Here is a 20,467-nt window from a genome sequence, read left to right as displayed (position 1 = left end):
CTAACGGGAGGGTATACTCCTTTCCTATTTCTGTCAGTTTTATTGCTCTCCAGAGTCTTCAAACAGGTATTTTCTTAATATTGTTTCAAGGGTTTATCATTATTATCTGCATGAGTAGGTAGTCTAATAAAAGTTGTTTCACCATTACTGATAGTGAAACTTTCTCTGATGTACTTTGTATTGTTGTAATTACTGTCTGACTTATAAAGACATCATCTATGTGTTTAGTACAGTCCATTCTCTAGCTCCTTGTTTGCATATAAATGTCTTTTCACAGGGAAAACACTGAGCAAAACTGATGTTTTGAAATAGCACAAAGCTAACACTTTTTAGTGCCATACACAATGGTAAATACATGTGTTGCCTTGTTTAATCCTGTAATGTAGTCACTATTTTTCTTCTATTGTGCAGTTAAAAGAACCCTCCTTCAGAGGGAAAACTTACCAAGGTTACACAGCCAAGAAGGTGGGATTAGAACTTAGTATTGTACTTCTTGGCTTCCCAGGTAGCAAGTGGTAAAGAATCAGCCTGCCAATGAGAATATACAAGAGATGCAAGTTCAGTCCCTGGGTCAGGAAGATCACCTGGAGTAGGAAATAGCAACCCACTCCAGTATTCTTGCCTGGAGATTTCCATGGACAGAGGAGCTTGGTGGGCTACAGCCCATGCAATCACAGAGAGTCAGACATGATTGAGCATGCACGCATGCTGTAATTACACTTCTTACTCTTTAAAACAGAAGAACTTTATTTTTGGGTCAGAATAGTCAAGGACATTTTTTAAATATAAAAATTATTTTTTGAGTTTTGGAGTACATTTATGTGCTTATTGGAAGGAGCAGATAGAGAGGGGGATGTTTAATGTTTATACAGAGCAGTGTGGTCACTAATGGAGCAAGTCAGAGGTGACAGGAATAATGAAGTTAATTGTTGAAGAAAGTCTGACCTTCAGCAGTTGGAAACATCTTTCCCTTAGAGTGAAAGGAAGGATGAATGGATTGATATGGCCATAAAAACGCTTAAGGGAGGAGACAGGATGTGCAGGGAATGAGTTAGTCTGAATGTTCTTGATCAAAGAGTCTGTTAGGGGAGACTGAGAGTCACTTAGTTGTCATTGGGTGAAGTATTGGGGAGAATGACAGAGGTTTAAATATCCCCTGAAATAGTAAATGGTAGAGGAAGCTAAACAGAGTTAGGTAGAGTGATTGATGATGGGGGCTCAGAACTCAATTGAGTTGGGAGCCATGTGTAGTAGGCACACCAATTATGTGATTTTCTCTGTGCTCTGCTATCTGTAGTGAGATTAGAAGACGCATGTTTGTCTGAGATAGGATTTATAAGGCACGAATGATGGAGGAACACAGATAAAAAGACTAACGGCTGCTCTTCTAGAAGTGTAGTTTTCTGTTTGGATACCTGCGATTAGTTGAGTTGATTAGATTAGAATCGAATCTTTAATTCGGTTCTAAAATGTAAGAGATGGAAGTTGTTTCAAAAATAGAGTGAGATGACCCAGTATAGAAATACCATGGGCTGCATGTGTGGTGGGGTGAGGAAGACTTGAAACAGTTGGAGCCGTAAATGAATGCCAGGATCCTGACACTGATCCACTGGGCCACGTCAGGGAAATCACTGACTTGTCCTCCATTTGGCTCTTCTGTAAAGTGCAAGTGGCCCTTCAATTCTAGAAGACAATGTTTTTTTTTCCACATCGAGGTAGGTTATGAAAATCATATATTTTAAAAATACGATGAAAATTGACCTGATTTGTGCTTTTTTCCTACGTTGGTTGCTATAAGAATTTGGAAGGGGGAGTAATACAAAACCTATTGAATATTTTCTCTATACTTCTAACTTTCTGTGTGTCTTCCGTAGCAACTTACTTTAATGCATTTAGAAGAATTAAAAGTGCTTTAGCTATGAATAAGTTCAACTTTCTGTGAGGCACCCAGATGAATAAAATACAGGTATAAATCAAGTATAGGACAGCACTATTGTTCTTCAAATATTACCTAATCTACTTATGAAGTCAACCCCCAAATTTCATATACAATAGAGTGTATGTGTATGGACAAGTGTCTCTGATTATTCTTGGGGAATTATTTGGATTCCTGATCACCTCTTTATAGGACCTATTGCAGTGCTATTCAGTGACTTCTTCAAAGCCAGAAGGATCCCCAAATAAATGAATAATGCCTCTGACTGTCCACTGGGCAGTGAGCCATTCTTTGCTTTTGGTCTCATGTCTGACTAAGGGGGATGGAGGAGTGGATTTAATGGTGAGGAACAGGAACACATTCTCAACTGATGGATCATGCGAGCATTTCCTGTCTCTGTTATTGATTACTTAAAGCCAAGTTAAATAATTACTGTCTCTCTTGAGAGTATATTTGTGTTTAACCTCTGAGGATAGGTGAGTTCTTTCCATGTCTTTAATTGGGTAGATCTGCTTTTACCTTGATGATCTGTAAGCCCCTTTATGGACCACCATGAAGACATTGTCTCTAGTTGGGAAGACAAGGCATTGGACCCGCTTGGCTGCTGCAGCCCAGCTTGAGATGTATCCTTCACAAGCACTTCATGGCGCATTCCCTGGAGAGAAGTGAGAAACTTGGGTGAAGATGTTAGAATTGTATCTGTGTATCAGAAAGGCCCTCCCTCGGTTGTTTGGAAGATTGATGTTTCTATGAACTGTGTTAATTTCATTAATTCAGACATAGTAGCAAAGAAGACAGAGTCCCTGCCCTCATGAGTCCTGTTCTAGTTGGGGGTAGGCAGGTGCCAACCAAAGGGTGATTCACTAAAGGATGGAAAGGACTGTCTTCCACAGGGTGGTGAGGGCAGCCTCGCTGTGAGGGTGACAGTTGAGCAGAGGGCGGAAGGAGTAAAACAGCCAGGCTTTTGTGCCATTGGGTGTTTTGGTGCTTATTAGAAAAGCCCAGGTGGAGGTAAAAAGGTTTTTAAAATCTCCTTCTCTGTGCTGATCAACTAGGCAAATGTTGTTTTGAGAAGCCTAAATCCTAGGGTTTAAATCCTGCTCAATGAGCAGACAGACCCTCCTCCTGAAGGAAAAAGTGCTCTTCTTTCCAGGCAGATGCAGCCCCAGGCCTGGGCAGACAATGGTGAGAGCTGGATTTTGGTTCCTCTCACCCTTGCAGTACCCTAGTCCAGCATTCTTGCGTGGAGAATCCCATGGATGAGGAGCCTGAGGCCTACAGTCCCTGAGGTCACAGAGTCAGACATGACTGAGCATCTGAGCACCCTTGCAGCCGACCACCCTTGGGCAGTACACAAACTCCTCAGTGCAGGAGCCCTGTGTGATGGGTCATGGTGGAATTTCTGTGCAGACAGACAAGACCAAAGACCCTGAGGCAGGATGACGTTCAGGAAACATCAGGGAGACCAGTGTCATGGGACCCAAGTGGGCAAAGGGGAACTGAAAGAGAGGAAGTCAGACTTGGGCTTCACTGATACTGATTATATTTTTTATTTGTTTGGTTGCACCACATGGCATTTGAGATCTTAGTTCCCCCACTACTGTTGGAACCTGTGCCTCCTGCAGTGCAAGCACAAAGTCCTAACCATTGGACAGCCAGGGAAGTCCCATGACTATATTTCTAATATTTCTTATATATGAGTTAAAATAACTTTCATATATGATTTTACATGACTTTTCCAGCAAATCCTCACTTGTAACCTCAAAGTAGATTGCCAAAAAAAAAAAAAGCTAAGTAATATGATTAGCAAGTATAGGAGTTTAGAATTTAACTGAAGTCCTCAGTGCTGTTTTCAGCACTTTTCATTTTACAGTGCCTCAAAGATTAGTAATTCTAAGGCATTAAACATTAAAAATAAAAAGTTCTCTACCAGAGTTCTGTTTTTACAGAAGCAGACCTTTCTGAACTATGTGTTGTGATTTGAAGCATCAAATTACCCTTCTCCTTTTCTATAGTTAACTTACATTAAAAATTTTTTCTGTTGCTATGATTGAGATGTTTTTTATAAAACCATTAACATCTATTTTATCATTTTAATGAGTCTCTAAAATATTATCCATCATCTCCCAACTCATTTCAGAAATCTCGCGCCTTAGCTAACCCAGACCATACAGTTGTTATAAAGTTTAATACAAATCTCTCCCCATCTTTGGCTGAAAAGAATCCTCTGCCTATTAATCAGGGTTGTCCTGTGCATTTCTTTCAGCTGGAGATGGAGAAGCTTCAGCTCCAAGCACTTGAGCAGGAGCACAAGAAGTTGGCTGCCCGCCTGGAGGAGGAGCGAGGCAAGAACAAGCACGTGGTCCTGATGCTGGTCAAGGAGTGCAAGCAGCTCTCCGGGAAAGTCCTAGAGGAGGCCCAGAAGCTGGAAGAGGTGATGGCCAAACTGGAAGAGGAGAAGAAAAAGACCAGCGCGTTAGAGGAGGAACTCGCCACGGAGAAACGAAGAAGCTCAGAAATGGAAGCTCAGATGGAAAAGCAGCTCTCGGAGTTTGACACGGAGCGGGAACAGCTTCGTGCCAAGCTGCACCGAGAAGAAGCACACACCACTGACCTCAAAGAGGAGATAGACAAGATGAAGAAGATGATCGAGCAGCTGAAAAGGGGAAATGACAGCAAACCCAGCCTCTCCCTCCCCCGGAAGACAAAAGATAGACGTTTGGTGTCCATATCTGTGGCAACAGAAGGCCCAATGACAAGATCTGTTGCGTGCCAGACAGACCTAGTGGTGGAGACTGCTGAGCCCCTGAAGAAGTTGCCTTTGACCGTGCCCGTAAAGCCTGCCACGGGGAGCCCCCTAGTCTCCGCCGGTGCCAAGGGGAATGCCTGCCCCAGTGCCGCCTCGGTCAGACCGGGTATCGAGAGGCAGGTTTCCCACGGTGACTTGATAGGCTCCTCTCTGCCCACTGTCCCACCTCCAAGTGCAAACAGAATTGAGGAAAATGGACCGAGCACCGGCTCAACACCAGATTTAACCAGTAGCCCAAGCCCACTACCCAGTGCAGTTTCCCCAGCCTCCGGGCACACGCCCGCACCGCCTCCGCACAGTTTACATTCACCGAGTGCCAGCGCGCCTCTGCATCCGGGTCTGAACCCACGCATCCAAGCGGCTCGATTTCGATTTCAGGGCAGTAATGCTAATGACCCAGACCAAAATGGAAACACCACCCAAAGCCCTCCATCCAGAGAAGTCTCTCCTACAAGTCGTGACAACCTAGTGGCCAAACAGCTTGCTCGGAATACTGTGACCCAAGCACTGTCGAGATTTACAAGCCCCCCGGCGGGAGCACCCCCGAGACCTGGAGCGTCCCCCACGGGGGACGTTGGCACCTACCCCCCGGTTGGTCGAACCAGTTTAAAGACTCCTGGTGGGGCCCGAGTTGACAGAGGAAACCCTCCTCCCATCCCTCCAAAAAAGCCAGGGCTCTCCCAAACTCCTTCTCCACCGCACCCCCAACTCAAGGTTATCATGGATAGCAGCAGGGCCTCCAGCACAGGGATCAAAGCTGATAACAAAACTGTGGCTTCGCCTCCTTCCAGTATGCCACAAGGGAACAGGGTAATAAATGAGGAGAATCTCTCTAAATCTTCCTCCCCTCAGCTGCCACCAAAACCATCCATAGATTTAACTGTGGCACCCGCAGGCTGTGCCGTTTCAGCCCTGGCCACATCTCAGGTGGGTGCCTGGCCTGCTGAAACCCCTGGACTGAACCAACCTGCATGTTCAGAAAGTTCCCTTGTCATTCCCACCACCACTGCCTTTCGCTCTTCCATAAACCCTGTTAGTGCCTCATCCCGTAGAGCAGGTGCCTCTGACAGCCTCCTGGTAACAGCATCAGGTAAAGGGATTGAAATGTTATATCCTTCTTTAAGAATGTGGCCTGTTCTCTCACTTGCCTTCATTTCCTTCACATTGCCTTAAAACTTTTTTTTTTTTAATCTGATACTTTTTTTTTCTATTTCTTTCCCTTCTTTTTTTTTTGTGTGTGATTTTCTTTGAAGGCTCCAGGGTATGGTGATTCATCTTGCTATATGAATTGCGGTTTTGTTATGCTGAGTGCTTTCTTCTTTTAAAAATAACCTGAAAGCAGTGGTTTGGAGGACACGGAGACCATTAATTTAGAGAAACTGAAGCATTTCCATGGGAGGAAAGACTCATCTTTCTTATAAAATATTTATCTCACAAGATTTCACTATTAGCCATCTCCAGACAGCATGTGTTCAATTCTACCCCTTCTGAGATGGCTTATTTGAAAGAACGCTTTCAGGTAGTTATTAACACTACAGTCTACTTTGGGTTATCAAATTGATTAGAGGCGTTCTGTAATTGGTATATTCTATGTTTTAATATCAGTTTGGTGTTGCCTTTTTTAACCTCAAAAATAGTGTGTGTGCTTATAAACCTCTATTCGAAGTTTACTTCAAAAGTTGTTTTACTTTGTTTAGCGCTAACGCTTAAGCACAGATGGGTGACATAGCACGTGGGCTGTATTGGAGGTTTCCATTGCAGATGTGGTTCATAAAGTCACTGAATCTGGGACTCTTGAACAACGAGTTGATAAAGAACTAGATTTTTCCCTTTTTGTTTTATAGTGCTAAAGGAAGCATTGCTTTTTATTGGCATTTCTGGAGAAGGCAATGGCACCCCACTCCAGTACTCTTGCCTGGAGAATCCCATGGACTGAGAAGCCTGGTGGGCTGCAGTCCATGGGGTCGCTAAGAGCCGGACCCGACTGAGCGACTTCCCTTTCACTTTTCACTTTCATGCACTGGAGAAGGAAATGGCAACCCACTCCAGTGTTCTTGTCTGGAGAATCCCAGGGACGGGGGAGCCTGTTGGGCTGCCGTCTATGGGGTCACACAGAGTCGGACATGACTGAAGCGAATTAGCAGCAGCAGCAGCAGGTCTTCACTGACTAAAAGTGGCTCTAAAATAATGTTACAGTGCCAAAGTTTTGATGGAACTTTGCAGGGTCTCTCCTACCCCAGGATGTTGGTGCTTAGCAGAGGCTGTTGGATCTGAATGAGAGAGAACTTTTAAGAATTAAAGGAAGATTTGAGCTGTGTTTTTTTTAAGATTTAGGGAGAAGCATAGAAATAAGAAAAGAAGGTAGCATTGTACTTGCTAATTATCAGGTAGTGAGAGCAGTGTAACAAGACTGCTTGTTACAGTTATAAGCTGTCTCCTAAATAGTCAGTTCCTTGAGATGTTAGGTTCATACATTAAGGGGCAAAATTGGAAATTGGAAATAGCATGGATTTGATGTTAGTTAGGTCTGCATTGGAATCTAGGCTCTGGCATTTACAGCTCTGTGTTTTGGGTGATTTTTCTTGAACTGAGCAAATTTTCTCATCCTTCATATGGAGCTTATGCTGTGCATATTGGGGAATGTGGCTGTTAGGATTTAATATCATAACATGCAAAGAATGTGGTATTGAGCTTAGAGCAGCATGACTGATGAATAAATAGAGGTACTATTACTGCTTGTATTTTGAAAATTTGCTTTAGAATTGACTTCAGTGTTGCTTTGTGATATCTTATTTTTTAATCCAAAATGGTACTATTGAACTGGATGGCCTTTCTCACGGCCCTTTTCCAGCAAGTTAAATCTACCCTCAAAGGAGGAATTTTTGCTACTATTCAGGAGCATCAGAGAATGTGCTGTATGGACCTAAGGTACTCACAGAACACAAGTTCCAAAAATGTCTGGAGCCCTGGCAGTGCTGTTGACGTAAATGCATGGACTGTAAAACACAAAACACTACCTGTGATATGTAAATTTTTTCACTTAAAAAAAAAAAAAAAAGCCATCTTTGCTTTGTACCCTGATGCTTTGCCAGTGGCTGCCTGGGTCATTACTGTGCTCCAGGGTTCAGCTCCTAGAACCCTTTGGTTTCAGTGGAAAAGCTTTAAAATCAGGATCCATGACTGAAGAATGTTTTGTCAGCAGCATGTAAGTTAACCTCTGGAGTCATAGAATTCTAGTCCATTATATATTCACCAAAATGACCTGTCTAGGATTTTGGATAAAAGAATCATAGCTCCTCTGAAAAAAAAAAAAAAACCCTTGCTCGTGTGTAGAAAGCAAGAGAGAATAAATTGTAGAACCAAAGAAACAGCAGTCACAGAAGATCCATGAAACTGGTTCCTCATTTTCTCTTCTCTGATTTTGCAGTTCGACCACTGCAAGGTTACCTTTGGTGGCATAACAGCCTTCCATGTCATTTGATTAGAAGATGTAGTTTATTAGGAAAAAGGAGGCAGTGGAATTTGTTTAGGTATCAGCAAGCATTTGCCGAACATCCAGTCTACTAGGGGAGATAGAAATGTTATTATAGTTGCATAGTTGGGGTGTTTAACTCAGCTGTGGATGTAGGTCAACAGAAACTTTGTGAATAAGCTAGAAGATTTCAACTCTCTTTCCACTTAGATGCCCCCCTTTTGGCTGCCATGCCCATTGCAACTTGGGAAGCACCAGAGTGCCCTCCATCCTGCTTCTTAATCTGCCTCGCCTGGGTGAGCATGTACCTCTCCAAAGCATAGGCTCATTGAAGGGTTTTCATCTGGTCAACAGTTACTAGTGTCATTATGATCAGAGAGTAGGAAACGGGGACACATGCACCTCCCAAATACCTGGGGGATGTGTGCTCCAGGGTCAGTGGTGAAAAGAGCACTGGGCTGAGTGTAAAGAGGCAGTGTTAGTCCATTTCTGCTCCTTTCTAGGTATTACCCTAAAGGGCAGATTCTCTCTGAGTCATTAGTTTTTTCATCTAAAAATGAAAGCACTGAACCAAAAAAGTAATAATAGTTCCAAACCAAAAAGATGTGTTAAACTTGCCTGTTGAATTTTTCAAGTAGTAGTTCACTACCTCTCCCTTCTTGGAATTCTAGATCCCATTATCTTTGAAACCCTAAAAATCTACATTTCTACATCAGCTTATATCTATGATAAACAATTATGATTAAAGCACTGAAGAGAATTGCAATGACAAAGGATATCACTTTGATGAATTGTTTTGTACATTAACTCAGTTAGCCCTTTTAGAGCCAAATGTAAAATTTTTAAATAACACTTTATGGCCAAGTGTTAACAGTTTTATTATTTAAGTAAAATTTAAATAATTCAAAATTTTTAGAATTTAAAGTTCCAAACAGATTAGAACTTCTTGCTGCTCCTGAACTTGTCACACGGACACATTAATTGTTAGATGAACAGAAGCCTAAACCAAAAATCACTCCGGGCAACTGAGTTTCCATACCCTTGGAATTTTTTTTTTTTTTCCTTTTTCTTAAAAAAGTTGTTTGATACATTTTATTTGATTTGGTTCAGATTTTTTTCCGTAGGTAAACATGCATTAAAAATATTCTTCTCCATGTTTGATTGGCTTAAAGACTAAGTCAGAAAATGAGATCCCTCTGAGCTATGAATGAGATTAACCTTCTCCACACTCTGAAGCTGATGCCGGAAGCTGTTCTCAACTCCTCTGCTATTGCACGTTCTGTCTGTTCCCTTCATCACTGCATGTTCTGCAAGATGCTCACTTGTACTAATGTTTGCATATGACACTGTAGCTGAATGACCTTTTTCTAGGGTCATTAAAGTAGCTATATGACTGCAGGTCTGTTCAGGCATTACTTAACCATTACTTAACCAGTCAACTAAATATTATAATTTTGATCATTGTGGGGAATTTCACATGAACAAAGTCTCATGGTGAAGTTTTATTTTTCCCATATTTATAACAGGATTTATTATAGTAATTTAAGCTTCCTGAGCCTGGAGAAAATTGGAAGTGGTAGTGGAGATAAAAAATGTACTTAAGAATACATTTAAGAATTTTTAACTTTAAGAATACTTGGTATTTATAAAGCGATTTTCATTTTTAAAGACTTTTTCAATATATTTAAAAGAAGAAAATAAGAGAATTGATATATATTCTTCTGGAGTCTTTATATTACAGAACTATAAGATTCTTGGGTGGTCTAAAGATTGAGAAAATTTTTGAATAAAATATTTTGTCTTTAAGATAGCTTAGCATTAGAAATCAGATTTCCCAGGAAATTATATCCATAATTGAATATTTCCATAAAAAAACAGTTAAAATATATTTATATTTTAATTGTCCCAAATGGCTAGAATCATCTGAAAAAAAAAGAAAAATGAAAACAAAACTCAAAAGAATGGCAAACTATTTAATATGTACCTGTTCATATTCCTAAAAGGATATGGAGAACTGAGGACCGCCCCCACCCCCGGTTTGAGTTGGAGATACTGAGGGAGCGAGGGGACGGGGCTGGAGGTTGGGAGGAAGGAAGGTGGGGGAGCTGGACAAGCAAGAGTGTGGGGTGGTCCCTCCTGTTCACAGAGAAGCACATGCCAGTGCCCTCGGATTGCCTTTGTGCTTGCTTTGCAGTCCAGGTTTCATACCTGGGTATTTATAATTTCTCTGTTTATCATCCATTTCTAATAAGTACTGATTTAATTTTTGTGGGCTTGTTTTTTTGTTTGTTTTTAAGAAAATACAAAAGGTAAAATGTACCAGAGAGGAGCCTTCTTGTAAGTATGAAGTAAAAAATCTTACTTTTGTAAGAAGAGCTAATGAATATCAATGGGAAAATATCATTGAGTTTAGATAAATATCTAATTTTATGAGCATTTGAATTTTAATGTTATTATAGTCTGAGTAAAAGCAATAAATTACCCAGAGATCCAAATAATTGAAGATGTAATATCCAGTTTCTAATAAGCAGTCAGTTTCATTTGTAGAAACTGCTTTGGTGTTTTTCTGAAGAATTTTTAAAGTTCTGAGGAATACTTTGATATTCACCTTTTTAATCTTTACTGAAATAATTTAAGGTCAGTAATTTAAGATTCAATGATAAGTTTATTATGTATTAATATAACACCCATGTACTCAGAATATTATCCTGGTACCGAGGTAGTAAAGATGCATAGTAAAGGTCTATCATTGTATCTTAACTACAGAGACTGTTACTAGACAGATGTAGAAAGTGTACCCCAGGAGTGAATATGTGCACACATACCCCCATATACACATCAACTTTACTTTCAGATTTTTGGGGCTTTACTTTCAGATTTTAAGGAAGAAGGAAAAATGACTTATTTTGAAAGTTAACTATATTTAAGCCTAAAATACACTAAATACCTATATATTACATTAAATAAACATTTTTACTTTACTGTTTTTACAGCCTTTTGATCAAGGAAGAATTCAGAAAATTTTCCATGCTATATGCAGCCGACTTCACACACTTAACAGATTCTCTTCTAAAGCTGCTAAATACTGATGAGAAATCCTAACTATGATAACTCTTATGACTTTTGTTAAAATTATATGGTAGAGTGTCCTGTTTTGTTAGCTGATTAAAAGTTTTTGGTACAAAATGTGAAGATGGCCAGATGATATAGTCTTCCTTTGTGTATTGAGTATTTGTGCTGGTATATTCTATGTATGTTGTGCTTCTATTAGTTCTTAATACTTAATAGTTGGCCGCCCACTATTTTTCCTCCCAAATAAGGGAATTCAAAGAATGTAAATATTCCTTCACGGTATTTGGTCCATCTCAATGGTTTATATAAAATTTATAAATTAAGTACCTTGGAAACGTTGTAGAAAAAAGGAAATTTTCTGTTTTTTAGAATTATTTCTGTCTTGTGCCTAAAGATATCTTTCAGTTAATAACAAAACTGAGAAAATCTGTACATAGTTTTAAAATTCAGTTTGTTTTGGAATCCTGAGGAGGAGCTCGAACTTTTAAAACAAGACAGCCTTCTTGTTTCCTGAAACCAATCACCACTTTAACACTTATCTGTACAAGACTGACAACTAAAAATAATTTGTCACTATGTATATTAATTTAACTAGCAACAGATATAAGATTGAAATAACAGTACAGATGTATGCTAAAGTAAATATTAACAGATTGGTCATATTAGAAACCACTTAATCCTCTAGGGGTACGTGTTCATGTGTCTGTGTGTGTGTAATTTGGAAAGGAATGGTTAATATCTGTCTCTTATCCTTGCTCCTACTCTCTAACTAGGGTCACTTTAACCCACAGGCTGGTCACCCTCCCTAACCCCTTTGCTAATGAGTGGTGGTCCTGCCCCCCTGGCTGGCAGGCCCACCCTTCTTCAGCAAGCTGCTGCCCAGGGAAATGTCACTTTATTATCAATGCTGCTTAATGAAGAAGGACTGGACATTAATTACTCCTGTGAAGATGGCCATTCTGCCTTGTATTCTGCTGCTAAGAATGGACATACAGGTAAAGATGGTACCTTCTTACTTCACTGTATCACCCTCTTGCAAAAGGATGACTAGTTAAAAGCACTGTAGCCATTATTATGAGCAAAATTATTATTTCACATTTTCTCTTCCAGGTGAAATAAAAAACTTTTTTTTTACATGATTTAAAGTTTTATAAACGTTTAAAAATCCAGTTTGGACAGTTCAGTAACAATGTAAAATTTTGCAGCTAGCAAAAAGTTGTCTTTGTTTTATGCACAGTAAAATGTATTGTGTGCCTAGAAGTTTGGGGTCTAGTAACTGTAAAACACATTTTGAATAAAGCCCCCATCTGTGATCGCTTTGGCCAGGACAAAATAGCCCTAATTTGTCTCTTAGAAATGGCTGATGTCTGTGAAAGTAAAGCTGTAGGGCTTTAGCATATGCTGCAGTGAGGGAAAGTTTTAGTAGTTAGGAAAGATCATGGGTCTGAAATTGTTCTGTAGTTAGAACCAATTTATAGTTATTTGAATTTTTTAAGAGAACTGAGAGGTTGTGCAACTATACACGACATATTGATGAAGTTGGGGAATTAATCTTGTTCCTTAAAAAGCAAATCTTATAGTCAAATATACTAAAACTTAACAATAGTGCAAATAAAGACATGATCTGATGGCAAATGCAAAGTTAGATAGTAGGCATATATAAGCCATGTGATCCTTGGTGAATTCACATAATGTGGCTTTCTTGGAAGTTTCAGAGCTTCAGTGTGTTCCAGTGGGCTGCATAGAAGATTCTAGGGAACTACAGTATGAGAACTCATTATTTTAAAACTGTTTTGGAGTACTTCTTCCAAAGTACAGTAGGAATTTCCTCTAATATAGAGAAATGCAGTCTAGTAAATAACATGTGGAACATAGGTCTAAGTGGTATTCATGCTTGAGTCTGGTGACTTTCTAGAGGTTCTCCTTAATATTCATTCAGGGAGTTAAGTCTAAGATGACCACAACATGAAAGCATTTTAATGATTAAATTAAACACCAGAAAGTAAGATTTAACTATTTAAATACCAAGAATGGTATTTCAGTTTAGTCAAAGAATTTTATTTTCCATCCAGTAACATTTTTTTCTGGGATTGTCTGATGGAAAAACCTGGTAAAACATTCTCTGACATACGACTCTCCTTCCACTCATCAGTCACTCTTCCCCCGGGCGCCCCCCAAAAATGAAAGAAACCTTGTCTTAGTTGATGAGTCTGGGGTATATGATCCTGGGGGAAAGAGGCTTCTTTTCCTTCATAATAGCCTGTGGAATCTTATATCGACCCTGAAAGAAATGTCAGATGAGCTGTGCATGAGAGAGGTCCCTTGGGGTTAGTATCTGTCTACAGCCTGTATAGAATTTGGCTCATGGTGAATCTAAGTGGGAAATTAAAATGGCTTTCTATTAAAATCCATAGACTGTGTGAGATTGCTGCTGAATGCAGAAGCCCAAGTCAATGCTGCTGATAAAAATGGCTTCACACCCTTGTGTGCTGCAGCTGCTCAGGGACATTTCAAGTAAGTGATGCTCTTAATCCCTTTTTTCCCCCCTCATGAAAAGAGCCTCTTTATGATTTGCACATATATTTTAGTTCTGGCTGAATGTGTAAACTAGTACTTAAGATCCTTTGGCAAGTAAATTCAACTAAACATCTTTGAGAATTTAAATGCAAAGGAGGATCCTAAATTTGCTCTTCTTAATAATAGATAGTTGTATATTGGGAAGTGAAGAAGAGGAATATGCTGTTTCCAAACCTCGTGTGAATGAACTTGCTTCCGAAGAGGAAGATTATTTTTAGCCTATCAACATAAAGTCATCCCTCCTGTCTGTGGGGGATTGGTTCCAGGACCACCCACAGATGCCACAATGCGAGAATACTCTGAGTCTGTTATATAAAATGCTGCAGTATTTACATATAATTTACGCACATCCCCCTGTACACTTTAAATCATCTCTGGTTACTTATAATACCTAATACAATGTAAATGCTATGTAAATAGCTGCGAGCATGTGGCAAATTCAGGTTTTGTTTTTTGTAACTTCCTAGGATTTTTTTTCCAAGTATTTTCCATCTGGGGTTGGTTGAACTCACAAATGTGAAACCTGCACATATGGACAGTCAACTGTGTATGTGGTTATGTAATGGATTGTTACACACTTCATTGTTCACTATTTTCCACCACCTCAACACACACACACGTTATTTATTATTATAAATTGTTCGAGTATGCACCTTGCTTTATCATTTTTAAAAAAAATTGAAGCAGGAACTTACATGCTTAAAGAAGTTAGAGCACAAAATCAAAAAGAGCCTGTAATTAGAATATACATAAGTTTAGCAGTGATTTCTTCAGTTGCTTAAATAAGTCAGTTGAATAGAGAGATAACTTTTTGTAATCAAGTGATATTTTCATAATATTGATAGAATATAGCTAAATTGCTTTCTTTGCCTGTGCTGAAATGGTAGTCTGCGGAGGATAAGAGCTGTTTTCAACTTTTATTATCCGAACAGAAATGTTTCATTAACAAACATTAATTAGCGTTAAGCAATTAACAAATCTCAGAATTCTTGACATAAGGTTTTTCAGTTTCACACTGCTGTCATTCTTTTGTAAATATGAATTTTTAAAAGTTCAAAATGCATCCTTAATATATGTATTACTTTTTTTCTGCATGTTGAACATATATCTCATCACTCTGAATTTATTATTGCTGATCAGAACTATTGATTTTGCTGCCGCCTTTTTGCATGTATTCTGAGTCCTCCAGGAAAGATTCTTCTTCTGGACTATCCTTTGCCTTTCCTGCCAGTAGGCAATCTGTAGGGCTACTTGCTTGGATAGTGTAGCAGTCATGGGAATGGAGGCACGGATGGATTTGCAAAAAGGGAGAACCCCGGGGAAAGGCAGGGAGGCTTGGTTAATTTAAATGTATATGAGATACACATCAATATGTAACTTATTTTTTCTAATATATAAACAAATCGAATGTTGCCAGAGGAAGCCAAGAGAAAGCCTGCCTCTGAGCAAAAACCCAAAGATGTTCATTGCTTCTTCATTGGGTTATGATTTATTCCTCTTTTCTAAATTTATTCTCATCTAATTTTGCAAACTGTAGTCAGTTCCTAAGTGCCATGAAGTCTTGAATTCACCTCATTGCTGTCCTTCCTGATTCTCGGGGCAATGTATTTCTGCTGAACTGTGTCTTTTTTCCTTGTAAACTAGCCCCATTGCAGGGGAGCAAAACAGCCTTTGCTGCCTTTTCTCCCCCAAATGGCCCTTTCCTCCGTCTCCCTGCCTTTTATAGTGGAGGCACATGGTGCCCTGCTGTCTGCGCTATTTATAATTATTTTCTCAAGTGAAAATCTCAGAATGACTCAGCAGCCTGACTCTTTTCCAGGTTCAAACTATTTTGAACCACAAATAATATATATGTCAAGCACAGTTAAACATATTCCAAGGACTCTACTTTTATAGGTTGTTTACAGAGAAGTGTCATAAACCAGGTATTCACCCTTGATCAAAGCTGTTGTTTTAAATTTTAATGGGAGTAATTAAAATATCTTCCAGCCTTCTTAAAATAGTATCTATATAATAAGACCAGTAATAATTGAGATTATATATATATAATAATTCATGTAATAAATAAAGATGCAGAATTCCTCTAGCAGTATTTGCTTTTTTTAATATCTTGGTCAGGTGGTACTTCAGACGTCAAACCGAGTTTGTATATAATTAATCATACTGTTGTGTTTAGGTGTGTAGAATTATTAATTGCATATGATGCTAATATTAATCATGCTGCTGATGGAGGACAGACACCTCTATACCTGGCCTGTAAAAATGGAAATAAAGAATGTATTAAACTCTTGTTGGAAGCTGGAACTGACCGAAGTGTAAAAACCAGAGTGAGTACCTGTATTTTGTATTTTGTCCTCTAATTACAATATATCTCCAAACTCTGCAGTTCAAAAAATAAAATAAGTTAAAATACAGGTTGCTTTGTTTTGTTTAAAGTTTTGTTTTGCTTTGAATATGTTGGATCCTCATGGTCTGACCTCTGTTTATCTGATTATTCAAAGCTTGTTAGTTAGCCTTTCTTTTTAGAGGTAGTCGGTGTAGTATCAGGGACTTGTAAGCCATTGACAAAGGTCAGCTGTCATTCATTGAGTTGTCGTCATCATCCACAGTAGTGCTCACTTGTAATGTGTATAAACAGGAAGCAGATTTGTGGCAGGACAGTGCCCATTGGCAGGACTTAGAGGAAGGTTATTTGTGCTCACTATTCCTCACAGAGCTGACTTTTGTTTTTGCTGAGATTATGCAGCGTCTCACAGAGTTCAAGGTCGTTGTTTAATTTGCCTCAGAACTTGAAGCACTGTGTGTGGAAGTCCAGTATGGAACCTAATAGGTTGAAGTAGCTTTGACTCCGTCCCACACAGTCCTGCTGCCTGCTGTACAGGGTGCACAGGTGAAGCCGGATTTAGAAATTGAAGAAATGTAGAGTCTGATTCACAAGAACAGTCCTTTGATACTACTTCTGCCTCAGCACACAAAAATGCATTTGAAACAAATTCCTCCATTCGCCCTCCCAAGTTGGCCTTTATCATCCTATCATGATAGACTTGAAGACCAAGAATCAGCCCTTCACACCCTGACATGCATTTCTTCAGTGGGGGCCCATCTAAGGGCTGGCAGGTTTATGGGACCCACTCTTCACTGGGCTCAGGAATTTTTTTCCTGCAGTTTCCCAGGAGGTTAAAAGTGTAATAATTACCACCCTATAGCATATTCATGATGAATGACAAGTGTAGACATCTTAATTGCCAAAGATTATCTGAACCTTGGATTTCTTCTGTTAATAGAGAATTAACTATACTGTGCATCCATTTCACAGGAATCACCCTTAAAATTTTCTAGGATAGAAAGGTATATTGTATATTTTAAGGTCACTCTTAGATACTGGATTTTCTTAAGTTTTCAAAAGTAAACTCACAAATAATAGTATAATAGGAATGTAATATAAGCTAGGTATAGACATTTTCCATTGAGTCCTAGGGCTAGAGCTTTTTTTCTTTACTTTCTATTTATTTTTTGAAAATCTGAGAAAATAGTCCAGTGTTACTCTTATTCATGTTGTTTTATATATTTAAGAAATCTGTGGTACTACACATACTTACGGAGGAGGCAGTGGCACCCCACTCCAGTACTCTTGCCTGGAGAATCCCATGGATGGAGGAGCCTGGTGGGCTGCAGTCCATGGGGTCGCTAAGAGTCAGACACGACTGAGCGACTTCAGTTTCACTTTTCACTTTCATGCATTGGAGAAGGAAATGGCAACCCACTCCAGTGTTCTTGCCTGGAGAATCCCAGGAACGGGGGAGCCTGGTGGGCTTCCGTCTGTGGGGTCGCACAGAGTCGGACACGACTGAGGTGACTTAGCAGCAGCAGCAGCACACATACTTATTGTAAAATTCTACCTTATATATGAAAAAGGAATGAATTTTACATCAATATCTGAATGAAAAATAAGTAGTGCAACATAAGAATTGAAGTCACATCCTGTAAGTTAGAGAACACAGAAATCCATGCTCTCAAACTAATTGTCGATGAACTGAATGAAATCTTTAGAAGTACAGAGGCTCCAAAGTACAGAGATAAACAGCATAATTGATAAAGGACCTTAAGGGAATAATTAATTATTTCTCACAACTTTTAATAAGAAATCAAAGGGGAATGAAGGATTTTAAGCTTTTCTGAAATGATTACGTGGCCTTTGTAATATAAGGAAGGTCAAGAGCACTTACACTCTATTGCCTAATTAAGGCTGATTCCCAAGGAAAGGTATCCACAGCCCAACAAAGAACAAGCTATGAAACACTTTGCCTGCGTGGGATATTCCCAAGGACTATGTGATATTCCAGCTACTGCCAGCCATGGTCTTGCCTTAGCCAAGTTGATTCTGATGATGTGAAGTACAGAACCAGAGAAAAAGCCACAACATTCAGGAAGAGCTTTAGCAAATGATCAGATGACTCAGTCTAAATGTAGATTGTTACCATTTATTGTCTGTTTTCCTCTCTGTCTTCTACCCCATTATTTTTTTTTTTGAAGTGTACTATCAATTCAATTCAGTCCAGTTCAGTCACTCAGTCGTGTCTGACTCTTTGTGACTCCATGGACTGCAGCTTGCCAGGCTTACCTGTCCATTACCAACTCCTGGAGCTTACTCAGACTCACATCCATCGAGTCGGTGATGCCATCCAACCATCTCATCCTCTGTCATCCCCTTCTCCTCCCACCTTCAGTCTTTCCCAGCATCAGGGTCTTTTCCAGTGAGTCAGTTCTTTGCATCAGGTAGCCAAAGTATTGGAGTTTCCAGCATCAGTCCTTCCAATGAATATTCAGGACGGATTTCCTTTAGGATGGACTGGTTTGATCTACTTGCAGACAAAGGGACTCTCAAGAGTCTTCTCCAGCACCACAGTTCAAAAGCATCAGTTCTATTCATTGGAAAAAATTTAGTGTAGCAGTATGAAATACCAAATGAAAAAAAAAATAGGCTAGAGGGAAAATAAAACCAAAATACGTATCACAGAAATAATCATCAATTCTTTTATGATAGTCTTAAAAATCTAATGAAGATGGATACCTGAGTAGAAGGCAGACATCTCTCTATATAAAAATGAGAGACTACAGAGGTTTGTGACATTGCACAGCAGACAGGGATCAAGACCATCCCCATGGAAAAGAAATGCAAAAAAGCAAAATGGCTGTCTGGGGAGGCCTTACAAATAGCTGTGAATAGAAGAGAAGCGAAAAGCAAAGGAGAAAAGGAAAGATACAAGCATCTGAATGCAGAGTTCCAAAGAACAGCAAGAAAAGAAAGCCTTCCTCAGTGATCAATGCAAAGAAATAGAGGAAAACAACAGAATGGGAAAGACTAGGGATCTCTTCAAGAAAATTAGAGAGACCAAGGGAACATTTCATGCAAAGATGGGCTCAATAAAGGACAGAAATGGTATGGACCTAACAGAAGCAGAAGATGTTAAGAAGAGGTGGCAAGAATACAAAGAAGAACTGTACAAAAAAGATCTTCATGACCCAGATAATTACGATGGTGTGATCACTCACCTAGAGCCAGACATCCTGGAATGTGAAGTCAATTGGGCCTTAGAAAGCATCACTACGAACAAAGCTAGTGGAGGTGATGGAATTCCAGTTGAGCTATTTCAAATCCTGAAAGATGATGCTGTGAAAGTGCTGCACTCAATATGCCAGCACATTTGGAAAACTCAGCAGTGGCCACAGGACTGGAAAAGGTCAGTTTTCATTCTAATCCCAAAGAAAGGCAATGCCAAAGAATGCTCAAACTACCACACAATTGCACTCATCTCACATGCTAGTAAAGTAATGCTCAAAATTCTCCAAGCCAGGCTTCAGCAATACGTGAACCGTGAACTTCCAGATGTTCAAGCTGGTTTTAGAAAAGGCAGAGGAACCAGAGATCAAATTGCCAACATCTGCTGGATCATGGAAAAAGCAAGAGAGTTCCAGAAAAACATCTATTTCTGCTTTATTGACTATGCCGAAGCCTTTGACTGTGTGGATCACAATCAACTGTGGAAAATTCTGAAAGAGATGGGGATATCAGACCTCTTGAGAAATCTGTATGCAGGTCAGGAAGCAACAGTTAGAAGTGGACATGGAACAACAGACTGGTTCCAAATAGAAAAAGGAGTATGTCAAGGCTGTATATTGTCACCCTGCTTATTTAACTTCTGTGCTGAGTACATCATGAGAAACCCTAGACTGGAAGAAACACAAGCTGGAATCAAGATTGCCGGGAGAAATATCAATAATCAAAAATCTCAGATATGCAGATGATATCACCCTTATGGCAGAAAGTGAAGAGGAACTAAAAAGCCTCTTGATGAAAGTGAAAGTGGAGAGTGAAAAAGTTGGCTTAAAGCTCAACATTCAGAAAACGAAGATCATGGCATGTGGTCCCATCACTTCATGGGAAATAGATGGGGAAACAGTTAAAACAGTGTCAGACTTTATTTTTTTGGGCTCCAAAATCACTGCAGATGGTGACTGCAGCCATGAAATTAAAAGACACTTACTCCTTGGAAGGAAAGTTATGACCAAACTAGATAGCATATTCAAAAGCAGAGACATT

At 39.5% G+C, this 20,467-nt stretch overlaps 1 protein-coding gene across 2 annotated transcripts in view; it reads left to right on the top strand.

The window, feature by feature from the left end:
* Positions 1-20,467, top strand: part of CTTNBP2 (cortactin binding protein 2) — a 168,141-nt gene that overhangs the window by 80,818 nt on the left and 66,856 nt on the right. Inside the window, exons 4-7 of one of the 2 annotated variants that reach the window (XM_070369594.1) lie at positions 4,203-5,835; positions 12,081-12,284; positions 13,704-13,803; positions 16,043-16,193. In XM_070369594.1, the coding sequence (XP_070225695.1) occupies positions 4,203-5,835; positions 12,081-12,284; positions 13,704-13,803; positions 16,043-16,193 (2,088 nt within the window). Of the gene's footprint in view, positions 1-4,202; positions 5,836-12,080; positions 12,285-13,703; positions 13,804-16,042; positions 16,194-20,467 lie in introns of those variants that run through there. The other variant, XM_070369595.1, reaches the window with a different exon arrangement.

This window comes from Bos mutus, chromosome 4, assembly GCF_027580195.1.
Source record: "Bos mutus isolate GX-2022 chromosome 4, NWIPB_WYAK_1.1, whole genome shotgun sequence".
Taxonomy (NCBI): domain Eukaryota; kingdom Metazoa; phylum Chordata; class Mammalia; order Artiodactyla; family Bovidae; genus Bos; species Bos mutus.
This window is presented reverse-complemented; position numbering and strand designations above follow the sequence as displayed.